The sequence below is a fragment of the Heloderma suspectum genome, chromosome 5 (genome assembly GCF_057233095.1).
Source record: "Heloderma suspectum isolate Gila_16-S chromosome 5, 16-S_ref, whole genome shotgun sequence".
NCBI classification, from domain to species: Eukaryota; Metazoa; Chordata; class Lepidosauria; order Squamata; family Helodermatidae; genus Heloderma; species Heloderma suspectum.
In genome coordinates this window covers 222,463,468-222,488,315 of record NC_139462.1, presented here as the reverse complement: position 1 = coordinate 222,488,315, position 24,848 = coordinate 222,463,468, and the positions used below count along the sequence as shown (strand labels likewise).

The 24,848-nt window shown below is 43.9% G+C and overlaps 1 protein-coding gene and 1 pseudogene across 2 annotated transcripts in view; one reads left to right on the top strand and one right to left on the bottom strand.

Annotated features, from left to right (window-relative positions):
• The window catches only part of LOC146345193 (sodium channel protein type 5 subunit alpha-like), a 301,192-nt gene that overhangs the window by 264,296 nt on the left and 12,048 nt on the right, over positions 1 to 24,848 (top strand). For both annotated transcript variants that reach the window (XM_084859393.1, XM_084859394.1), the window contains 2 exons: positions 13,015 to 13,296; positions 24,573 to 24,626. In XM_084859393.1, the coding sequence (XP_084715519.1) occupies positions 13,015 to 13,296; positions 24,573 to 24,626 (336 nt within the window). The remainder of the gene's footprint in view (positions 1 to 13,014; positions 13,297 to 24,572; positions 24,627 to 24,848) is intronic.
• On the bottom strand, positions 21,037 to 21,191 carry LOC146345194 (U1 spliceosomal RNA; annotated as a pseudogene).

Below are 24,848 nucleotides of genomic sequence, written 5' to 3'. Positions count from 1 at the left end.
CCCCTTCTGTCTAGCTCTGTGGGAGCAGATGAAATTTCCATCTTAGGGGAAAGCTACTGCCTCTGCTGGCCAGGCCGTGGTAGTGCAACAGCTGTGCCAGGGCATGCACTTGCTCCTGTGGTTCATCTTAAGCCTAAAAGAAACTAAGAGAACATATAGCAGCTGAGAAAAGCCATGAATTGTGAGTAGGGATGTCAGAGAAATTTGTTTGGGGGCTGGAGTTTGATGAGTTTTCTTGATTGGCGCCCCCAGACTTTGTTTCAGTTCCCACTGCAGCACCTGACTCATTTGTACAGGGGGTTGGGGGCAGGTTCCATGATTTGCACAAAGTTTTGAGCAACTTATGCAAAATATGTCCAAATTTGCATACTTTGCGGGAATTTGGCTGTAATTTACGGAAATTACTCAGAAATTTGTGCAAATTACAGAACCTTCCCCCCACCCCCCGTGCAAAAAAAAATGCACAAAAGTTCCCAGAGTTCAGGGAACAGTCCACAGCTCGGCTCACAGACACAAAGTGAGCCATCCACGCCATGCAACTCCAGCTCCATCAGAACCAGATTTCCCAGCAACAGACATCCATAGCTATGAGGCAGCGGGGAGCTGAATGAAGTTGTGGCGAGCCAAAGAGGACTTTGAGTTTTGCTCCATTGGACATCCTGGCTGGGAATGATGGAGTTTGTAGTCCAAAAGATCTGGAGAGCACCCGGTTGGGGGAAGATGCCTTACCTTTGCCACTATATGACATTAGGCCTGTTCAATCAATCAAAAAGATAAGCAAGATATTAAATTGGGGTATAATAGAGTCATTCAGATGCCCCGGTTATCAAGTCAATGCGCAGCTGTCAAGGCAAATGATCTATCCAAAACGTCTTAAGTGCAGTTCATTCATGCAGGTGTACTAATGGTGCAAAGATCAATGCAGAGATGATGACATCAATCAATGCCTAGTTTGCCAAATATATTGCAACCTCCACGTCTTCTGCAGCTGCTTACAAGTTTGTAGAATTGGGCACCCTAAAAACTGCTGCAAGCCCTCTTAGTCCAGCAGGATCTTTTCACCTTTATTGTTTAAGAATCACCAAATTTGAGGATTTGGCCTGTTTGGGCAGGCTTCAAAGACCTTTCTTTTTAAGCAACCTTTTAGCTTCTAAGGGTGATAGAACAGAGTTTCATTTGTAGGATTCTTCCCTACCACTAAGATTTAATTTGTCTGGGGGGTTTTTCTTGAATATTGTAATGTATTCCACCCCCCACCCCCAATAATAATAATATGTTGATCTCCACTTTGAGAACTTACTTGAATTGAAAAGCAGGCTATATGTCTTCAGATAAATAAAATCATCCCTTGGCTGTTCAAGTATATAATGTTTCTATAATATCCCTGGTAAAATCATACGGTATGCAACCGTGGAAAAAAAAGTCCTTATTAAGGGGACTTATAAATAGCCTTTATTATCCACTCGAAACTGTAGGCACATTCTATCCTACACCTTCAATCATTCAGACGTGGTGAATTATTCTGAAGTCATTTTAATTGTTTATAAGCCCTGCATTTGAATGACTGTATTCCACCACTGTTTTTAAATACTCTTATACTGGGTACAGCCCTCTGCATTCTGTGTCTTGAGAACTACATGTGGAGGGGAAGCATAACCGCCTCATCCCTCAGAGTGGGCACTCCGCTAATGTGAGCGTATGCAGCTCCCATTCATTTTGGTCATGCTCATAAGGAAGAGTGTCATGGCCGAATTTGTCTATTGGGTGAGGTCCAGACTTAGTCATACTTCGAGTAGACCAGGGGTGGGCAACGTCTCGAGGTCTGGGGGCCATTTTGCTCCCCAGACTTCTGCTGTGGGCTGCAATCCATAGGGCACCCCCCAAAAAGGGCCAAAATGGTTGGTTTGGTGCCAAAATCCAGCAGCAACCACTCCATACTGCTATAGAGTGCTACAGTGGCTAAATTTTGCTTGTTTCCAAGCTAAATGTATCCCTTTGCATGCTCCGTAGCCACTACAGACACGATTTTTTTAAAAAAATTACGAAGGGGGGGCACTGGGTGTGGTTTGGGCCACATGTGTCCATCCCCTGGAGCAGACTTACTGGAAACATGACTAATTTGAGTTGCATTGATTTCAGTGCATCTAGTCTGAGTATTTATTTATTTATTTATTTATTGCATTTCTACCCCGCCTTTTTTCCTCTTGCAAGGAACCCAAGGCGGCTTACATTATCCTCCTCCTCTCCATTTTATCCTCACAACAACAACCCTGTGAGGTGGGTTGGGCTGAGAGTCTGTGACTGGCCCAAAGTCACCCGATTATTATTACAGATTTCTGAGAAGGAAAACTGAGCATAACTTACTGGGCAGTCCTGTATCTGTCTGCTCAGAGGTAAGCACCATTGAGTTCAATGGGACTTACTTCCAGGTATGTGTAACACTGCAGCCTTAGTTATGATTTAAACACAGAGCTTTTATGTCTGAATCCATCCATTCTCACCACGGAGGTTGGCTGTCTTTCTCTACTGGGTTCACTCGGATTGGCCATTTTGCTTCCTCTCCTAGTCATCTCCAGGAATGACTGCCTTTACTCGTCGGTTACAGGCAGCGAGGAATAATTACAAATACGTGCCTCAGGAAAATCCAAGGCATTTTATTTTTAGTATGGTTTAGCCACACTTAACCATAGCTCAGGGACAGTAAAGTGTAGCGTTATGACCAGGTGATGTTACGCTCCAGGACATACAAGGAAAATGAACCCCTATAAGAGATGCATGAAGTAGTTTTAATACCGAGGTACAAATACATCAAGCAGGAAGGACGAGAATAGCTGTGGGGGGTTATCCCAAGGGAAGACATTAGGAGACCAATAGCCCAGTTTTCAACTGAATGGACTTGCTGAAACTTCTTCGAAGTTGATGGGGCCCATGATGAATCCCTGAACATCAGGGATGAATGTGAAGAGAAGGCAGCTTGTGGCCAGGGATCAAAGGGGTATCACATCACAGGATGTTTTCCTCCATGGCTTTTGTTCCCTGTCCTGTCCTCTATCTTGGTTAAGAATGTGCCCCAGTGGTTGCTTCATCAGTTTGCTGCCCTCTCTTTCTTTTCACTCTGGCCAACACAGTGGCTGGCCTGATAATAATTGTGGTTTTAATGTTCTGTATATTTTAAATTGTTTTATTGTGTGTTGTTTGGTTTTAATTTTTGTGAACCGCCCAGAGAGCTTCGGCTATTGGGCGGTATAGAAATGAAATAAATAAATAAATAAATAAATAAAGCAAGCATGTGTGATGAGGCAACAGACCAGGGTCACACACCTCTGTCTCTCGCCACAAAGTTGCTCTACTGGGTGATGAGGGCAGTTGCCAGACCTTGGCCAAACTCAGGGATGCCTCAGGACCCTGGCAAGCTGGGCTTCTGGGTGCAGCATCAGCAGGCCAGGATTTCAAGAGCCAGAGGCACATGATGTGGTCTCAAGAGAGCTGCTGGTCGAGTTACAGGTTGAGCAAGGCAAGGCACAAGGAGTCTGTTCACAAACTTCTCCCAATACCGTTGGGCAGACCGAGGAGCTGGCTTGGATGGTAGAGCGTTGTGGTGCCTGATGGATCCGAATTGGCTTGGGGGTTTTAGGAGACAGAGCTTAGCCTGCTAGGTTTGCTGAAGCACCAAAGCCAGGGGGTCGCAGCAGGTCAGGTGCCTGAAGCAGATGACTGGAGGCCTTGGTTCTAGAGGACACCAATTTGCGTAACATTTGCATATGCAAATTCAGTGGAGGCTGGTGGCTCTGATGTCAGTGGGGTGGTGAATCCGCTCCGGGTTCCAGTCAGAACTCTAAAGAACCATCCAAGATGCTTCTGCACCTTGGATAGCTCCGTTAGAGTTCTGACTGAAATCTGGAGTAGATTTACCGCCCCACTGACATTGGAGCCACCAGCTTCCACTGTGCAAATGTATATGTGTAGGTGCAAATTTTTAAATACTAAATATAATTTAAATAGAAATGCCATCTGTCTCACCAGAGAGGGGAAGAGTGTGAGCAGGTGACCTGTGGGCCTGCTCAGTCTGCTGTCCAGCTGCTAGCTGTTGATGGAGAACTCCAAGGCCCTTCCTGCTCTCCTTTCTTAGGGTTTTTTATCTTTAAACTGGACTTGGACTGGACAGGACTTCAAATAGATGACACCTTCAATTAGAGAGCTGTCCTCTGTAAAGTAGGCAAGCCCACATGGCAAGCCCACCAGCTAGATGTCTTAATGGGAAGCCCACAAGCAGGACATGAGTGCAATAGCACCCTCGTGGCCCTGTTCCCAGCAACTGTTGTACCTAGCCATACTGCCTCTGATACTGGAGGTCTTCTTTTAGCCATGAGGACTAGTAGCCATTGGTAGCCTTGCCCTCCATGAATGTGTCCAATCCTCTTTTAAAGCCACCCATGTTGGTGGCCATCACTACCTCTTCTGGTAGAAGATTCCATAGTTTAACTATGCACTAAACTGAAAAAGGACTTCCTGTTATCTCCCCTGAATCTCCCACCAGTCTGCTGGGGCAAAAGGTTGAAGCCCCCTCCCCTCGCATAGTCCCACTCCAGATCACCTTTTTATTTTTAAACCATTTACTGCATTGCTAAGTCATGACTCAACCAGCAATCAGTCAGAGCTTCGCTCGGGAATCTTTGTCCTGTACAGGAGAGAAAATACTGAAAAAACAGATCCTCCAAGCAATGTCTGCAATCGCCCAGGTTCTCTGAAGACCATTCTGAAGCTGTCTTGCCTCATTTCCCTCATTCATTTGCAGGGCCGGCCCTGCCATGAGGCAGAGTAAGGCAGTCACCTCAGGTGGCAGATATTGGGTGGTGGCAGCAAAGTGTTGGAGGAGAGAGCTGTGGGCCACATGGCCTGCCCTGCACCCCCTAAGCTACCCTGCTGCCTTCCAGTGCGGTGAAGGATGCTGTCCCATTGCCAGTGTCGAAGAAAGATCCAATTGTCAGTCCATTCGGCTTTTGTGCATAGAATGACGCGCGGGGGGGGAGGGGGGACGACATCTTATCCTTCGCCTCAGAAAGCAAAATGTCTTGGGCCAGCTCTGTTTACTTGTGTGCTTCTTAAATTTTAGCCAAACTGGAAAAGTGCACATTTTGAATGAGAAAAGTGCACATTTTTTAAAAAGTACTTAAAAATGTGCAACACCCTGCCCCCCGTAGAGTAGAGCATCAAAATGTGCCCTTTAGCACACATTTTTTAAAATGCACATTTTTTTCGAGCACAAACATGGGTTTGGAAATTTGCAAGCATTTTCAGAGAATACACTCTCCTGCTTGCATTTACATTTGGGGGTGTGAACGGGACATGTTTGCATGATTTGCGAACACAAACCAAATTCCCATACATTCCTACCTCAATCCTTGACACTGGTGCAGCTGGAGGAAGCAGGCAAATTTAAATTTGCATTATTTTAAACTAAACTAAAGAAAAGCCCCTTTGAAAAGAAACCAACCTCAGATCATCTTCCAGGGATCTAGAAAAATTAGCTTTGTTAGGTTTGTAACTCGGTCTTCACATTAAATCACAGTAATAGCCTTGCATTTTTCTAAGCATCCAGCAGCCTGCAATTGATGAGCCTCAGATCCATTGGCATCAAAGGAAATTGTGCCAGGGTGCAATACATCTGATGAACATTAGGCCATTAATAATTCATTTGGAGAGATGTTGGATGTTATGCTCCACGTTTTTGTGTCTTGTTACCTGTGTGAGTTTTTCTGAAGAGCTCGGGGGGGGGGGGGAAGTAGCCTGGTTTAGCCTTTGCATTTTTCTTTACTTGCATGATTGTGTCCTGATCCTGCGCATGTTTGTTATGTCACAGCATCCTTCATTTGGAAATCCACCCTTTAAAAATTTTAAAATCTCTCATGTGTGATATGTAGTGTATTTGCAATAATTCTGGACTGGCATGGATAGACACTGAACAAAAGTTGTCCCCTGCCAAAGACCAGATATGTCCATCCCCTCTCCCCCCGCTGCCCAAAGATTCCATTTTGGCCACTTTGCAAACAGGAAATTGTTTTTCAGTTTTGGAGATGGAGGTACAAATTGTACTTGGGTCAACACAGCTGCTGCAGACAAAATAACTGAGGTCAGGGCCTATTTGGGAAAGTGAGAGGCTCCCAGACACATAAGCCAAAGTATCTTGTTTGCTAGCTTTCACATGTAAAGGTGTGAGCATATATAGATACACACAGACACATACAGAGATTACCTCACTCATATCCATCACATTCTTCTCTACTGATAAAATATTCTTCAATGCAGAGAAGGTTCTAGCACTCATGCTCTCCAGGCTACCATTAAAACATTTTTTCCTCGAGCCAAGAACATGGTTGCTGATTTATGATGTAGAAACAACTAGTAGTACCAACTACAAGGGAGGTGGCGGGCTCTGCTACACTGGAGGCATTCAAGACGAGGCTGAATGGCCATCTGTCAGGGATGCTCTGACTTGGATTCCTGCATTGAGCAGGGGGGTGGACTCAATGGCCTTGTAGGCCCCTTCCAACCCTACTATTCTATGATTCTATGAATCTTAGAAAAACTTTCTGTAATTGTGATTGTAAAAAAAAAAATTCTACCCAGCTGTGCTTGAGAAAGAAATCAGGGTAACATATAAAATGAAATCTTAGGACAACCATAAGAGCATATCACCAATAATAAGAAATGAGGCTTCCATCCAATGGTTGTTTTTGCATTAGCCAGAAAACACTTCCATTTGTGCAAGACAGGGCACCCAGTTTTTTCTAATGGAGAGAGCAATCCTATGGCCCCTAGACAGTGTCTGGGGGGCCATAGGATAGTTCAGATTCCTGGATCCGAGATCAGAGTCAGCGCTCTGACCATGGATTCAGGAGTCCAAGCTCCCCTCCCAGCCCGTGTGGAGAGAACTGTGCCAGCTGCCTCTGAGGTTGCAAAGGCAATCTTGGAGAGGAGGGGAAAGGGGTGTGCCGGTGGGCAGGGAGGGGAGCAAACTGGGGAGGCCAGCTTATGAAGAATCCAACCTCCCCTGCCTCCTTCCTTCCCCCTCCACAGAGCCCCAGAAAATAGGGATGCTGGAGAAATTCGAGATGGATTAAAATGAGCTCGGATTTCTAAGAACCTGACCTGAGGAATCCACTGCAGAGCACCCTTCTCAGGCCGCGCAGAGTCCGTGGACATTCAAATGATTTTTTTACTTTCCCGAAATTTACACATCTAAATTAGGGATGTACAAAAATCACTTAGGTTTCGGGGATTATGCTGATGGTGGGGGGGGAGGCGTTCTGTCCCTCCCCCTGGAATCCTCGCCGGGGGGGGCGCTCCGTTCCTCCCCCCCCCAGAATCCTGGCCGGCCAACTGTGCTCCACAGCGATTCTGCAGAGCCGCCGGCCGGCTCCACCAGCAGCCGGACATCCGGCCACTGGCTAGCAGGGACGCAAATGTAGGCGGCCGTAGCCGCCGCCGTTTGTGTCCCTGCAGTCAGCTGTGATAAGCTACGTAAATGTTTACGTAGCTTATCATGGCTGATTAAAAAAAAAAACGTGTGTGCACAAATGGTGGCGGCCATGGCCGCCGCCATTTGCGTTCCTTATTTTGGCACATCTTAGTCTACGTAAACATTTACGTAGACTAAGACAGCGAAAATAAGGGGAACGCAAATAGTGTAGCGTCTACGCTATTTGCGTTCCCCTTATTTTCACCGTCTTAGTCTACGTAAATGTTTACGTAGACTAAGACATGCCAAAATAAGGAATGCAAATGGTGACGGCCATGGCCGCCGCCATTTGCGTACGCGCGTGGTTTTTTTTTTTTAAGTCAGCCGTGACAGGCTACGTAAACATTTACGTAGCCTATCACGGTGTTTTTTTAAAATCTAGCCATGATAGGCTACGTAAATCTTTATGTAGCCTATCACGTTTTTTTGTTTTTGTTTTTTTTACCTGGAAATGGTGGTGGCAGCAGCCGGTCGGAAGACCGGCAGCCGCCGCCGCCGAACCGCCACCGGAGCCGCTGCCAGAGTCGCTGCCGCCAGGAAGATCCGCCCAAGGTAAGTCCCGTCCTGGGGGGGCAGGGGGGCTGGCCGTTCCGTCACCGATTTCGGGGGGGCTGAATGCGCTGGCATTCAGCCTCCCCGAGATCCGTGGCGGAACTTTCGTACATCCCTAATCTAAATCCATAGAAAAATACGTACATTTCTGCTGAGGAAACATTGAATGGAATGGGGGACAATACACTAAATGTTATGTCCTGAGGTAAATTGTGTAAATACTTATAAATATTTACGTAAACATTTCCGTATTTTTCTGCATGACGGAAAATCGCATCCATTTCTGGGCGGATGATGGAACGAAAGTCGCCTGACAATCTGCGAAACACAAACGAGTGGATTTTACACAGTCCGTACATCCTACCAGAAAACACAGAGCGGGAAATTGCGCCTAAAAATTGTGTCAATGCACAGCACAGATCTACACAAAGTGAAGCTGTTTCACATGACTTTTGAGACTAGATCCAGATTTAGTCATACTAGCATCCCCTTGATTGGTTTTAAGCTTTTATATTTTATATTAGTTTATACTGCACTTTGTGGTTTTAGCTTTTGTGAACTGCCCAGAGAGCTTCAGCTATTGGGCTGTATGTAAGTAAGTAAGTCAATAAATAAATAAATTTCAATGGGCCTACTGTAAGTATTGCCAAATCTGGATACAACCCTTAGTGTATTAGTGCATATCTCAACGTACGGACGTGGTGTCAGCACAATCTTGGAGCATTCAAGAGCAGAGCCTTTACAGAACAGTCAATGGTCACATTGTTCTGTTTCAGTAGGAGCCTTTGTCCCAAAATAACTCCTCCTGTTCCCTTCAAAACGTTAGTAGTAGAACCTTCTTCTGCAGACATGATTATAGAATGCACTAAATTAGAACATTGGAAATGAAGGACACCAGTGTTCTTAACCAGATCTCCAGATGTTTTGGACTTTAACTCCCAGAAGTCCCTGTCAGCATAGCCAATGATCAGGAATGCTGGGAATTTAAGTTCAAAACATCTGGAGATCTACTTTCTGCTCATCCCTGTCTAGAAAGTGAACAAATGATAACAAATCAATGTCCCATCCTTGTTTTCTAAAATAAAAGTTGTTGAAAGACTCTCATAATTACATTTTTTTTCCAACCTCCCCTTGATGTATAAAGTCTTGAGTTGCTGCTTGGTTTTCCTCCTTAGAGAAGCCAAAAAATTAATGATGAAATGAATGTTGTATTGTTGGCTTATCAGAAAGTCGGACACTGGCCCATTAGGCAAGAAGTGGCATTTTCCATAATCTGATCCACACTTGAATCAAAATGTTATTTTTCAAGATCAATACCATTTTGTCTCTGTTTCAGAAATGTAAGCAAGAGGAGAGGAAGGTTAAGTAAGACAATGTCTGAAAAGCAGATCCTAAGCTCAAAGGCACAAACCCATAATTCACAGATCACAAAGCCATAAGAGTAGAATACAGTGATTGAGTTGGCAGGGCCTGTAAAAATGCCAATTTATAGAAGACTTTCCAAGCCTTTCATATGTTTAAGTAACGATCCAGCAAAGGTTTGCCATGACTGACTACAATTAAAGTCAATAGAACTTAAGTTAATCCCATTCTGTTGCTTAATCATGACTATCTTCTGCTGGGTTGTGCACCATGTGTTTGATGTAATGCTCTGCATGCATGACAATCCTTCATACTGTATATGGTGGTTCAAAACACCGAGTGATGTGTCTGTAATTTGATTGTCATATTGTCTGTTGGAATGCATGTCAATATTATTGAGTATTTTATGCCAGTGATGGTAATGTGTGTCCTGCTACATAATCCATTTTCATTGCTTCAGAACTATATTGCAAATGTGACTTTCCTTACCACGATGGTATTATCTTGATTGATCATATGTCTATTTGGTCCCAAGCCTTTCTGAAATCAATCAGTATCATTCCCACAGATATCATTGAGCTTTTGACCAGATTTTACATGATCCTATCCTTAACTTTACAGTATTATTTTGCATGCCTGATTAAAGTTGCTCACTGATCCTGCTAGGGACCCATGGAAATCAGAAATATGTAGATATGCATATAAGACGCAGGAGATGGAAATATACAAGGTTGGTGCCAGACTTAGCCCTACTTAGAATAGACCCATTGAAATCAATGGGAAGTTAGTCATAAGTTATGCAAGACCCTTTAGTTTCAAGGAGTCTAAGTAGGACTAAGTCTGGAGCTAACCCGCAGTATGCAAGGACTGGAAAAATGAAAGCAAGTTTTAAATAGTGAAGGGTCCTGTTTATACACTTACTGGATGGTGATCCAATTCTAAACCTAGCACTGGAGGATCAGGTGTGCATCCTCCTCTCTGTCATGTATCTCAAGGAACATGTGAAGTGGAGACTGATATGCATGAGGACCACTTCATTTTCCTCATAAAAGTGGGGAAAGATTGTGTCTACAAAGAGCACTCATCCCACATACTGTGTTAGGAGCATGGATGGAGAGAGGAGCAGGTGCTTGTTTCTCCGCCACATGGGTTGGATCATTGACTGGTTAAGTGTCTGAGCTGGACTACAGATAGGTCATGGTGACTGCCATGTGTCTTCCCACATTTCATTGATCCACTGATTTCTAATCTTAAATTCCTGTCCAGATCGTATTTAAATTTTAGATGACATTAGGGTTTGGATTGCGACTCTTGGCTTCAATTGAGTTAAACAATGAAAAAGCAACGTATTCAAGCTTCACCAGTTTTGTAGATTGGGCTGCTCATGAGCACCACTGCTGTGAGCTTAAAGAATGGAGCTGCTGTATTCAGGAGAAATTTGGGGATCTAATGTGGGTCTCAGTGCTGTGAAGACTTGACACAGTTGCTTTATGATACTGGCATGGCAGCAAAAGACAGGGGAACAGTTTAGCAGAAAGAGTAGCAAAAGTATTCACACCACATTTTTGTATACAAAAGCAATCCCAACCATTGTGGGGCATGCGCTCGTGTGGACATATGTAGGATAAGTAGGTTATTCATGATTTAAGTCCCATAGATTTCAATAGGTCTACTCTAAGTATGACTAACTCTGGATCCAACCCATAATGTGTAAATCAGGTGACCATGGATATAGTCAGCAGCAATTCCAATGATTGTGGAGGGTGGGGAAACTGACCTACAGTCACAGGAACTGCTGTCTACAAAACCTTAACTGTGCAGGTTACACATTACACTGGTCCATGTGAGCGCATGCTTGAGCACCGTTGGGATTGTTCATATCTAGAATGTATGAACTGAATCTGAGTTTTACAAGATTAGGTCCGTAGATAATTTTGCTATGTACAAAGAAGGCCCTCTTCCTTGTTCTGACCAGCAAGTCCAATGGAACCAGGGCAAACCAGAGTAGTGCTGTGCCACAAATTTCAGTTCTTCCATTTTTGGAATTTCATGGGGGGGGACAAAAAATCTGGCGAAAGAGGCTGGAAGAGGTGAGAATTTCAGAGCATTTTCTCCTTGGGAAGGGGGACAGGGTTTCCATATAGCTTTTTAAGTGTAGGCAGTGGTTGAGGGGTGTTCTTTCTATTTTTTATTTAAAAAAACAAAACAAACACTGCACTTGCAAGAGCCCAGGCCTCTTCTCCAGCCCGGTAGTTCTTTCTGAACTCCCAGGAGTCCATGTGACCTCGCCCTCTCCAATAGGCATTCAGGAAGAACCCCTGGCTGGTGAAGAGTCCTGGCCTTCTGCAAGTGCAGGGGGTGTTTTTAAAAAAATAAAAATAAAAAAGGTATGTGGAAACCCTGTCCCCCTCCCCAAGGAGAAAATTCTCTGAAATTCTCCCCTTCCCTGTGAAAGAGGCAGAAAAAACAATGCCCCTTTCACAGGGAGAGAAAAAAGTTCCTGAATACAGGGGGCAGGATTTGGCACAGCACTAATCCTGAGAATATATCATAGATTTTTGACAAGCAAAGCTATACACATTACTAACCAGGAGATGTTGCAATAAATATTAAAAATCTTAGTCAGCTCCATCCAAAGGACTTTGGGCTGGTAAATTAAAATGATAACCACATATAAAGTAACATGCTTTTGATGGCCGGAATAAACTAGGAAGCAGGCCACCATATTCTGTGCCAGCTGTAACTAGCCCTTGATCTGGAAATTGCACTATTGCTTTCACAACTCCAGGTCAGCAAAACATTGTGTGGGTCCACTGGTTTGCATCTTGGTGCTGTAATATAGCCATTCCCCCATCGTGCTTCACCACCTGCTATAGGAACCAGAGCTCCAGTTGTGAGTCTGAATAACTACTTCTTTCCTTGGAGCTGTTAAAGCAAGGAGGTACTGTCTCTGAGTCAGGACCTGGCAACCTCGTCACCATTCAGTCATCAAGACCTGCCCGTGCAGAGCATACTCAATATAATGGATGGTGTCATTCAATCCTTAATAGGCTGAGTTAACACAAAATCTTCATCTTACATGGGCAGCTGGATGTTCCCCAGGTTGAAGGTTCCCAGATGGAAAGTCCATTGAAACATAGTTCACTAAAAAAAAAAAAAAAGAAGTCACAAAACTGAAGGACCTTCCATTAATTATAAACAGTAATTATGTTTTGCTAAATACATTCAGTGTTAAGTTTCCCTTTCTGTAGGACTCCTGGCCTGAGTTAGAAGAGCATGTAGAGTTGCCCACTTGGAATTGTGGCTTACAGACAGTGGAGGCTGGTGGCTCTGATTTCGACGGGGCTGTGAATCCCATCTGGGTTTCGGTCAGAACCAGCTAGAACTCTAAAAGAGCTATCCAAAGTGCTGGACCCTATCCTCAAAATGGGTTTAGCACCTTGGATAGCTCCTTTTGAGTTCTGGCTGGTGCTGACGGAAACCCAAAAGGGCTTCACAGCCGCTCTGAAATCAGAGCCAGTCTCCACTGCTTACAGCAGATCCCCTACAGTAACTGCATGCTTTCTTCTCATTCGTCAAAGGTGGTGGTCAATGCTTTGGTGGGCGCCATTCCTTCTATCATGAATGTTCTGCTTGTCTGCCTCATTTTTTGGCTCATCTTCAGCATCATGGGAGTCAACCTGTTTTCTGGAAGGTTTGGGAAGTGCATTAACAAGACAGAAGGCGATGAGCCTTTGAACTACACAATTGTCAACAACATGAGCAGTTGCCAAAACTTGAATGACACAGGAGAGTTATACTGGACAAAAGTGAGAGTCAACTTTGATAATGTCGGCGCGGGATATCTGGCTCTGCTGCAAGTGGTAAGTCCAATACTTATTTGTGTCATTATTAAGGCTGATCCCTGAAGGAATTTCCAGTGGATTAATATATGACAGATGGATCTGGTCATGTAATTAAATTGCATAAATTTGCCTATGAGAAAAAACAGTAGCCTGAGGGGGGAAGGTCATACTTCTTTTGTTTTGAACTTCTTGCTGCTGATGTTGTTATTGAACTTATAAACCACTCCACACCGAGAGATACCAGAACAGTGGACAACAAACTAAAATACAATAACATATAAATTAAATTACAATAATAAGTACTTGTATTTAAACATATATTTTAAAAGTTACAAATCTGCTGCCCAATTAATTGGAGGGAATAACTTTGTTCATTCAAAATATTTCCTATGGAATGGATCCAGATTTAGTCATAATAGAGTAGATCCATTTAAGTCAATGGGACTTAAGTTTGTAAGTCTCATTGATTTCAGTGGGTTTCCTCTAAGTATGACTACATCTGGATCCAACTCAATGGATGAATCTAACTGATTAAAAAGTGTAATCCATTACACTAAAAGTGTAATGAGACCCAGTGTGGTGTAGTGGTGCGAGTGTCAGAATGGGAGCTGGGAGATCCGGGTTCTAGACCCCACTCAGCCATGGAAGCTCACTGGGTGACTTTGGGTCAGTCACAGACTCTCAGCCCAGCCTACCTCACAGGGTTGTTATTGTGAGGATAAAATGGAGAGGAGGAGGATAATGTAAGCTGCCTTGGGTTCCTTGCAAGAGGAAAAAGGCGGGATATAAATGAAATAAATACATACATACATACATACATACATACATAAAATAATAATAATAAATATAATCCTATATACATCTACTCATTGGGTTTACGGCAAGGTTAATGTGTATAGGATTGCAGCCTAAATGTTGCAGCCCTAGTTAAGACCATAAGAACGTAAGATGAGCCATGCTGAATCAGCTGAGGGTCCATCAAGTCCAGCATACTGTTCACACAGTAGCCAACCAGCAACCTGTGGGAAGCCCATAAGCAGAACACGAGTGCAATAGCACCACCCCACTTATGTTCCTCAGCAACTGGTGTACATAGACATACTGCCTCTGGTACTGGACATAGCACATAGTCAACAGGACTAGTAGCTACTGATAGCCTTCTCCTGCAGGAATTTGTCCAACCCCCTTTTAAAGCCATCCAAAGTGGTAACCATCACTATGTCTTGTGGTTGCGAATTCCATATTTTGACTATGCGCTATGTGAAGAATTCTTTCCTTTTATCTGTCCTGAATCTCCCACCAATCAGCTTCATGGGATGACCCTGGGTTCTAGTATTTTGAGAGAGGGAGAAAATGCCTCCCTATCCACTTTCTCCCCACCATGCATGATGTTGTACACCTCTTATCATGTCTCCCCTTACTCACTGTTTTTCTAAACTAAACAGCCTTGAACACTGTAACCTTTCCTTGTAGGGGAGTTGCCCCTTGATCACTTTAGATGCCCTTTCCTGCACCTTTTCCAATTCTACAATACCCTTTTTTTAGGTGCAGTGACCAGAACTGTGCACAGTATTCCAAGTGTGATCGCACCATAAATTTGTATAAGGGCAATGTGATATTTTATTTATTTATTTATTTATTTATTTATTTATTTATTATATCCCACCTTTCTTCCATCATAGAACTCAAGGTGGCTACATGTGGTTCCCAGGTGGTCTCCCTTCCAAGACCCAAACCTGCTTAGCTTCAGCAAGGTGGCTGCCTCATGTGCCTTCAGACCATGCCCTATTGTCAGTTTTATTTCCCCCACCCCTCACCCCAAGCATTCCTTTTCAGCAACTTAATTTAGGTGGAAAGCATTTTAGTTGTTGCTTATTGCTAGACAATTGGAAATCAAAAACCCTTAGTAATCTACTGCAAATCACCCAGAGATCCACTGTAAATCCCTATCTGCCTTCTGTCTCTCCCACCACCCCCACTGTGCCCTGGCCAGTGCTTCCATTTAGTCAGGATTCACCTTCCTTGGGAACCCTTGAATCTACTTAATGAGTGAACACTGGTCCCATACTGAGATGGCTGGTCCACATTAGGTGAAAATGAGAGGTGATGTAAGTCATTCCTTAATTCAGTCTTGGGAGGACCACCTAAGGCGATGATGTTCAACCCCTGGCAGGCTTCCTAACTGGTTGTGCTCGTCTATGACCTTGATGAGGTTCAGTGAAGAAAACATGGAGAAAAGAACCCAGAAGGGCTCATGATGGAGATTGTTGCCCCAGTCCAGACGTCTGCGTACCTTCAAATGCTAGCAAGGTTTTCTTGCATGTGCAAGTCTCACAATTCATTTCAGTGGAGGGAGCTGATGTGTGCATGTACAGGAATGCACATGAAGATCACCCCTTCTAATCCCAGCAAGGGAGCTCAGTGCATGCCGGGGAGTTCCTGCCTTCAGAAGAGAGAATTAGGTTGGAGAGCCCAACTTCATATCTGGTCAGTCAGATGCACGTAGTAGCTTACATGCTTTAGACTCCAGAATGGATATGTTCCAGTTTCCCATTTGTGCGTCGAAAGCTTAGGTAGCGAATATGTGTCTTTTATACTGTTAGGAACAGTCCTGTTTTAAAAGTGAGAGAGGCCTTTTTATGCTGTATTGCAGTTCCTAACTTCCTGCTAAATTTACTAGGGCATTTCATATATCGATGTCATGACACACCAAATATTTCTAGACGCTGCACAATTTGAGAGCCAGTGTTTTTATCTGGTTGTTTTTCCTACTTGCAATTAGTAATATTGAGACAGGGGACTTAAAATAGCAAGTTGCACTCTAAAACGAAATAGGAAGCAAAATTCAAAACATGAGTTTGAGTGGGTTTGTGATGGATCACCAACTAGTGTCTCCATCAGAACTTTGTGGAAATTTCGGGGTCACAGTGTCTTCCTGCTAGATAATATTTTTTCTCTTTCTCTTTCTCTCTCTCTCCATCTCTCTATCTCTCTATCTATCTTAGGGATGATAATATTCTCTCTCTCTCTCTCTCTCTCTCTCTCCATCTCTCTATCTTAGGGATGATAATATTCTCTCTCTCTCTCTCTCTCTCTCTCTCTCTCCATCTCTCTATCTATCTGAGGGATGCAGGAGAAATCCATTCATTTCACATTTTAACTCACCTAATTTCACACTTTCAAGCCAATATGTGAACCAAAACACAATTATCCTTCAAAATTCGCACCCCTCTGAATTTTGCAATGGAGTTCTCCAGTCAAAAACTGCATACAGAAATGAATATATTTCGGGAAAGAGCACACAAAAACCCATATATTCATAGAAATAACATTTAAAAATGCATTATATTTGGAAAATTGCTTGCAAAAATGTGTATATTAGGCAAAACTGTATACAAAAACACTTGTATTAGTAGACGTGCACACAAAAAGGCATCTACATCTTCATGAAAGCTTCTTTTTTTAAATCATCACAGTTCAGGACAAACCAAACGTAAGACTGTGAAAATTCTCAAGATTTGGGACAAACCAAATTTAGGACTGGAAAAATGACCAACTGAGAGAAACCAAAACATGCTTATAGACATGTGAACATGCTTACAAGCCAATGCCTAGCATTTTTTGATCATACTCTAGCTCAGCTTTCCCCAACCTGGAATTCACAAAATTCCAAGAAGTGCAACTTTTAAAGGATAACTGAGTCTTAGTTCATGTATAGGTTCAAAAGTGCAAAATTAGGTACATTAGCATTACAAAGTGAACCAAACAATTCTGTCCCCCTTACCTATTTGTAAGGTCCCAACTCTCAATACCAAACGGCACTGACTGAGTACCCCCACCCCATCCCTCTTAGGCATTGTTGAAGGCTTTTTGCTGCCTGCAGTACTGTTTTAGTCTGCAACATGCTCTCCTCCAAGCCAGGAGGGTATTTGTTTTTGGTTCAAGATGTACTAGGGAAACATAGTAGTCCTGCAATATGTTATCAGCAGTTCAAAATATGCCTTGGCTGATGCAAATGGGTGAAATAGGTTGTGGACTGAATGGCATCTTAGTGTTCATGCGCAATCAGTGACACAATGTATATTATAGATGCCTCCATTCTTCGCTCAGACATCTAGGAATATATGAAGCTGCCCTATATGGAATCCCTTGGTCCTTCTAGTTCAGTATTACCTACACAGTTTGGCATCTGCTCTTCAAGGTTTTAGGCAGGGGACTTTCTCAGCTGGGAGATGCTGGGGACTGAACCTGGGACGTTTTGCATGCAAGGCGTGTGCTCTACCACTGAGCTACAGCCCTTCTCTAAAGTCTCTGTTGAACTTATAGAGACCTTAGGGAGGAAGTGGAACCCAGAAGAATGGCAATAGGATGAGTCCAGAGACCTGTAAGTGAAGTTATGATTATGGAACACTCCTGCTCATAGAAGAGGGGGGTGATTTTTGCCATTCCCCCCTTATCTCCCTGAAATTTCTTGTGTCCCCTTCCCAATGGCTGTGGAGTTTTGGGGGACCCTCCAGAACAATGTAGGAGGCAGTGAGGGGAGGTTGCAGGGGAAAGGAAGATGTGGCTTTCCCCACATCTTGTGGGACAGATGAATAAGCAGAATAAACTATGCAAGCTAAATAAATCTACATATGTTGTGCTGATTTACATAATATCTAAAGGCCATAGAATTTACGTTTTCTTCATGCAGATTTTGAGATACCTTGGTAAGAATTTTATTTTTAAAAAAATTGCGGAGAGCATCAAGAGCTCTAATGAAGCCTAGGAAATACTGTGTTGAGACCACAACAGTACACCCTGAAATGCCCCTGTGATAAACCAAGGAAGAATAGTTACAAAACACTCTGTAAAGTGTCTCAGACACAAAACACCTCCCTGTTTCAGTGTATCCATGGTCCTAGCTCCGCCTCCTGCATCTCTAAGATTATGATAGAGCACCTAACTCTAGCCTCCGGGTAGCATGTATAATAACAGAATCGAAGGGCTATAAAATGGCTTTAGCTGAAATGTGGCATTCTGCCATGAAGTAACACTGCTGAAAAAGGCAATATGACACCACAGGGAGCAGGGGGTGGGACAGACCTACCAAGTTTCTCACCTGAAGAACAAGGAACATTAACAGTTTTAAGACTGGCCACTCCTGTCTTCATTCTGGTTCTTATCTCCCAACATCGCTGAGTTTCTGGCTGGTTGTAACTTAATTGGGTTTTCCTAAACAATGCCATTGAAATTTAAGGGGAAGTTCCCAAGAGCTGAGCTTGCTATATCAAAGGTATCTTTGCTAAATGCAAGTAGCTGGATAGCTCAGATCAAAGGTCTTGCAAGCAGCTTAGGTATATGATAATGATAACATCATCCACAATAAATGGTGGGAGTTTACACCGGCAGGGGGAGGCACAGTGTGGGGCAGTTTAGCACAGGGTAGCCAGGGGTTGTACTCCACAGAGGACAGTGCTCTCTTTCAAAGCATCCTCTATTTGATGGGCCGTCCAGTCCAAGGCCTGTTTAAAAAAAATAGGGCCATAGAAAGGAATGGCGCTGGGGGGGCCTTGAAGTTGCCCATCTGGACAGCAGACTGAGCAAGCAGGCAGACTGGTCACCTGGTCAGTCTTCTCCACTATGGTGAGATGTCTTGTATTTCAATAACAGATATTATTTCTAAATCTGCACCTGTACATATAAATTTGCATATGCAAATTTTATGCAAATTGGTATCCTCTTTGTCCCCTTTTGGAGTGATGCATTTCCTCTTTGGGGACGATGTTTCAGTGGCCACCCTAGTTGAGCAATGTGGGACAATTTAGGCTTCCCCTCTCCCATTTCTGATTCAATTGGCCTCCTCTGCCAAAGCATACTTTTTCTGCTTTAAAGCACAGACTGGAGATTGCTGCCTTCCTCTGTTGTTTCACCGGTTTTCTTATCTTTGGGTTCATAGTTAGCCACACAGCCCACTGGTTCTAAGCCTCAAGCACATATACCACACTCCCCTTCTAAGCAAAGGCCTAATCATCAGTTGTAGGCTTGCCCTGAGATGAATTTATCAGCAGTTTAATCTGTCCTGCCACCCGCCTCCATTGGTTTCAACCGTGGATGCTATTTTAGCTGGATCTCGTCCAGGCAGGATAATATCACACAACACTCCCATGAAGATCTTACCACCTCCAAATCTGGGCTGTAAGTGGCTACTAATTCCCCGATAATTTTTTCTCCCCATCTTGTTTTTCTGCCCTTTGCGATATCACCGCCTCTTCACAGAAGTGTCCAGTGAAGAATTCCAGAAGTCCAACTGAGCTTTCGATTATCTTACTGCTGGGCCACTTTGCATTGACAGTCTCTGGAATCCAACAATATTTTATCATTAGCCAATTAGCTCATAAATGGCAAATATGACGTTCACAGATCGTTAGGTTGGGGAGGGAGCGTTTTAAATGCTAAAGGCTTCGTTTATACTCTGGCTGGAATACATCCAAATAATACCCCAGGACAGAAATGCCATGCAGAGATACAAGATTGCTTTGCCAATGGAAGAGAGGCACGAAAAACAATCAGAGTAATTTGGAGAGCACGCCACGGACCAAATATAACCTCTTTCTTCCCTTCCTAACCTCCTTGGGCAGGAGAAGTGGCTCTTAAGTGGAACAGGACTGGAACAGGCTCCAGTTGCCATCCCCAGGATTAGAGAAACATGAGGAAGAAAGGGAAGAAATTATTAAACCACCTGAAAAAAGGTTGATATATGGAATTAAAGAATCATTTGTTTAATCAAAACAGCCCTGTTTTACCGCCAGGCTTCCCAACCACAAGTTTGAAATCATGAATAAGTCTACCCGTTTTCCAGGTGCCAAAGGCACGTTCATATTCGACCAATGCCATTAGAAAATATGTTCACTGTTTCAGGTCAGGAGTGTAGTTTAGAGAGTGCAATGTGGATGGTCTCCCTTCCCACCCGCTCCCAATGTTTCCGACCACATACGATTACACTTCAGAACCAGCCATGACTTTGCCCAGCTCACTAGTTCTGCACATGGAGCGACTCTTGAAATAAACCATTTAATGGGCTTATGTGCTTTGGCATCCATGCTTGTGTGTCACTGCTAGCTAGGGTGTCAGAAGTATCTGTGTGGGCTGAAAATTACATAGTGCTTTTACCAGTCTGGGAGCAACTACAGAAGCAGTAGCCATCATTCCAGTAAGTGAATGTGTAAAGCAGCGATGTTGAACGTCAGGCTCATGGGTCAAATCCATCCCCCCATGGGGTCCCGCTCTGGCTCTTTGGGTTCCCCCAATGGTCATGCCACCTCCCACTGACCCTACCCCCTTTCCCCAGCCACCAATTGTTTAGTGATTTCCTGGCTGCCCCTTTCCCCAGCTGCCAATTTGTTTGGTGATTTCCCGGCTTTCGCATGTTTTTTCCCCAATCTGAAAAGTTGAAATGCCTCTCCAAAGGGTTACTTATGGGCAGGATGAGCTTTAAGCTACAATATGCTATTATTTTGGCCCCACCCCCTTTGCTTTTGGCTCTACCCACCACTGGAATGTGGCCCCCGGGAGCATGTCTAGAATTGTATTTATTTATTTATTACATTTCTATGCCGCCTCATAGCTGTAGCTCTCTGGTCGGTTTAAACACTAAAATACAATATACAAAGTTTAAAAGCCATTATACAAAGAACATGTGCCTAAAAACAACTTTGAATTAAAAACAATCTAACAAAAAAAATCCTACAATAAAGCAACACAGCTTAAAAACAGTATGCAAGAGTCAGCACAAGGAACCAGAGTACCACAAATTATGCAGCCGAGTTTCCTGCATTTGGGGAAATTGCAGGGGTCAGCACACCCGGAGTGCAATGGATGGGCCTAGGAAAACCACCTCCATGGTCCTGATGTCTCCCCTGCCAAGTAAGCATGAAATGAATTTGGCCCTTGGAGGACTGGAAAAGATTCAACACCCCTGGTGTAAAGGGGATCTTAGACTCCAGAATGATGTTGAGGGGTCTTCTTCCAAGAGGGGACAGAAGGGAACTTACTGGATAAAACTTACTGGTCTAGCAAAGTGAAGCCAAAGGTTATATTTAATGCAGCCAAATTGTTTGTGAAAACCTCCCAACTCAGGCAAGCCTATAGGGCTAATCCTTTGGCTTAAGGACTTTGCCTCTAGTGTATGACTGATGTATTGTAAATGTCTGATTTGTTCAGCTGTAAATTTTTCTTTTGGCTATAACCTGTACTTGGTTGCCTAATAAACCTTATTTGGATTGGGATATAATATGCTTAGGGGAGCTTCGGCTGCTGCAGCTGCAAGGCGGGATGAGTCGAGAGGAAGCACATTGCCCAATAATACCCAAGGAACCATGTCTGCTTTTGGACGCACCGTGATCCAACAACATTCCCTTAATTATATTATCAGTGCGTCTATGTCATGTCCCTGTAGTAAGATGCCTTTTTAGGGCCAACCTGCAACAATGGAGCTCAGTTCCTCTGGAGACTTGCCAAAGCCAGAACCTAAGCGCTTTTCAGATACATTCTAAGTCCATGAGGATAATGATGGTGGAGATCATGGCTGGATTTAGGTGGTTAAGCTGATGGGAGGGGTGAGGCTTTAATATTTAGGCTCTCATCTAGAGCTAATGCAAAAAGGTTAGGGGAATGACTCATGATCCAAAACAGCGGATGGGGGGGGTGCACATTCGCAAATGCAATGCAACAGAGGTTTGGTTTTGGTTTTTAACATGGGGGAGCATTGAACAGTAGCATCTCCCACTTGTCTCAAGTGGTAATGTCAAAGTGGTAGAGCGCTTTCCACAATCTCATTCATGTGTGTGTAGACCAGGGGTGGGCCATATGTCGCCTTGAGTGCAGCCCCCACACACCTTGAAATTTGGTGGAGGAGCAGCAAAAAAATAATACTGGTGAAATGGATGACATTTAGCTTGAAAACAAGCTGAATTTGGCTTGTTCCCGTAGTGCTTTGCTGCCAAATTTTGGCAGCTAACTGCCAATTTGTTTCTTGCTGTGGGTGGTGCAGTGGCAGAAGTGCAGGGGGTCATCCAGGGGCTGGAAATTGGCCCCCAGACTGCCTGAAGTTGCCCACCCCTGGTGTAGACCCAGCCTCAGATCGGTGCATGCAGATTCCACTCTAGCAATGGAAGCTCACGAACTAAAATCTGCCACTGTACACCAGTGCTTCTCATTGGGCCTGGATTTTTTATTCAGGTTTTTAACATTTCATATTAAATATTACGGAGGCGGTGTTGTCTTAGGGCCATACTTGATGTGATGTGGGAGATTGGAACTGGATCCCCTGGTATCTTTTTTGTTATCTAAAAGGAGCTGCAGAGAGTAGAGGCATCAGGAGAGAGCATTGCATCAGGTCCCAAACCCTAGAGGGTGGTTGTTCTAACGTGCTTTCAGCATGCTGCTTCTCCTGTAGAGCCACTGGAGGTTAAATCACAATTGGAGCTGAAACAGCTCCTCACCCAGCACCCCAAACCCCCAGAGTTAACCCCCTCACCCACTCCCCTAGCCACAATCCAGCACATACCCCCCTGGCTGCTTTTAGGTGAAGAAAAAGACAAGAGATTTGGCCAAGCATCTCCCATCCCATGTCTAATTTGACCCTTGGAGCCTTTCAGATTGAGTGGACTACAAGATAGATAATCAAACATACTTTTGTTGAGCAGTAAAATGCTTGAAGGTTTAATCCCCCCCCCCGATATTGGGTTTAAATACATTTTTGAATGAATGAATCTGAGCATTAAACCCATTTTTCCTTTAAAGCAAAGTCCTGCATCCTAAGAGAAGGCAACTTAACTAAATGGAAACTAATGGAAATGTAAATTAACTTAAGGACATTCCCTATCTTCCCCCCCCCCCCACACACACACACACAACCATCTGCACACACACCCCTCAAAAGCCCTCTCCAGAGCCTTCCTGAATAAATTGTGGGATTGGGGGGCGGGCTAGTGGGGAGGAAAGAGATATTGGGTTGTGGTGGCAAACTCAGTGAGAATGTTGACCCAGTGTGTGGCTTCTGTGAAAAAGGCAAATTCCATGTTAGGCGTAATTAGGAAAGGAATTGAGAATAAAACTGCCAAGTTCTTACTGCCCTTATACAAATCTATTCTGCAACTACACTTGGAATACTGTATACAGTTCTGGTCACCACACCTAAAAAAAGTTATTGTAGAGCTGGAAAAGGTGCAGAAAAGGGCAAGTAAAATGATCAAGGGGCTGGAGCATCTTCCCTATGAGGGAAAGCTACAGCTGCTGGGATTGTTTAGCTTGGAAAAAAGGTGAATAAGGGGAAACATGACAGAGGTGTAGAAAATTATGCATAGTGTGCAGATAGTGGGTAGGAAGACATTTTTCTCCCTCTCTCACAATACTAGAACCCAATGGGTTCATCTCATGAAGCTGATTGGTGGGAGATTCAGGACAGATAGAAGGAGGGACTTCTTCACACAGCACATAGTTAAACTATGGAATTCACTTCCACAGGATGTAGTGATGGCCACCAACTTGGATGGCTGTAAAAGGGGGTTGGACAAATTCCTGGAGGAGAAGGCTATCAATGGCTACTAGGCTTGAGGGCTATGTGCTTCATCCACTTTCAAAGGCAGAATGCCTATATACATCAATTGCTGGGGAACATGGGTGGGAAGGTGCTCTTGCCCTCATGTTCTGCTTGTGGATTTCCCATGAGCAGCTGGTTGGCCACAATGTGAACAGAGTGCTGGACTAGATGGACCCTTGTTCTGATCCAGCAGGCCTCGTCTTATGTTCTTATGTAATCACCCCAAATTGGGCTTTGATCCTAAGATAAATTAGCTTAAGGAACTTCATGGAAGGAAAGCTTCTTGTCCTTCCTTCCTTCATCAGCCCCACAGACCCCATCCCATATTGTTCAAGAGGCCTCCTAGTCTTTCCGACAGGCTTTTAGGGGGGTCAGATATAGCTACATGGGGAGAAGAAGAGGATGAGAAGCTTTCCTTCCATGAACGTTCTTAAATTAACATCTTAGGATCCAAGCCAAAATTTTGTTTTAAGAAGAGTCTCCAGTAAAGGAAAACAAACAGCAAAACAGATAACTCTGTGCTCTTAAGTGAGACAAAATTCATGGGCTGGTTTTGTTATTTTATTAACGGCCGTGAGAAATACCCCCCACACACACGCACGCATGCACACACATCATATTGCAAATGAAGGACAAAAGCAATAAAGCCACTGTTAATACAAATACTTATTATGATTCTCCTAATTACGTATGTTGCTCTTCTTTTTTCTAGGCAACTTTTAAAGGTTGGATGGAAATTATGTATGCAGCAGTGGATTCACGAGAGGTGGGCTGCTCGAATTGAGTGCATTTCTCTAGAGTCTTGCTTTTTCCTGTATGTTTTATGAGCCAGTCTGCCCTGCTTGCCAACAATGGACCCAATCCATTGGAAGTCCTCCTGCAAAGGCAGGGCCAGCTCTGAGAGCTGTACAAAAATGCCACAGTGATGAGGGAAGTTCTCCAGAGAAACCACTATTGTACTGAATGGGAGCTTCCCACAGGCTCATTC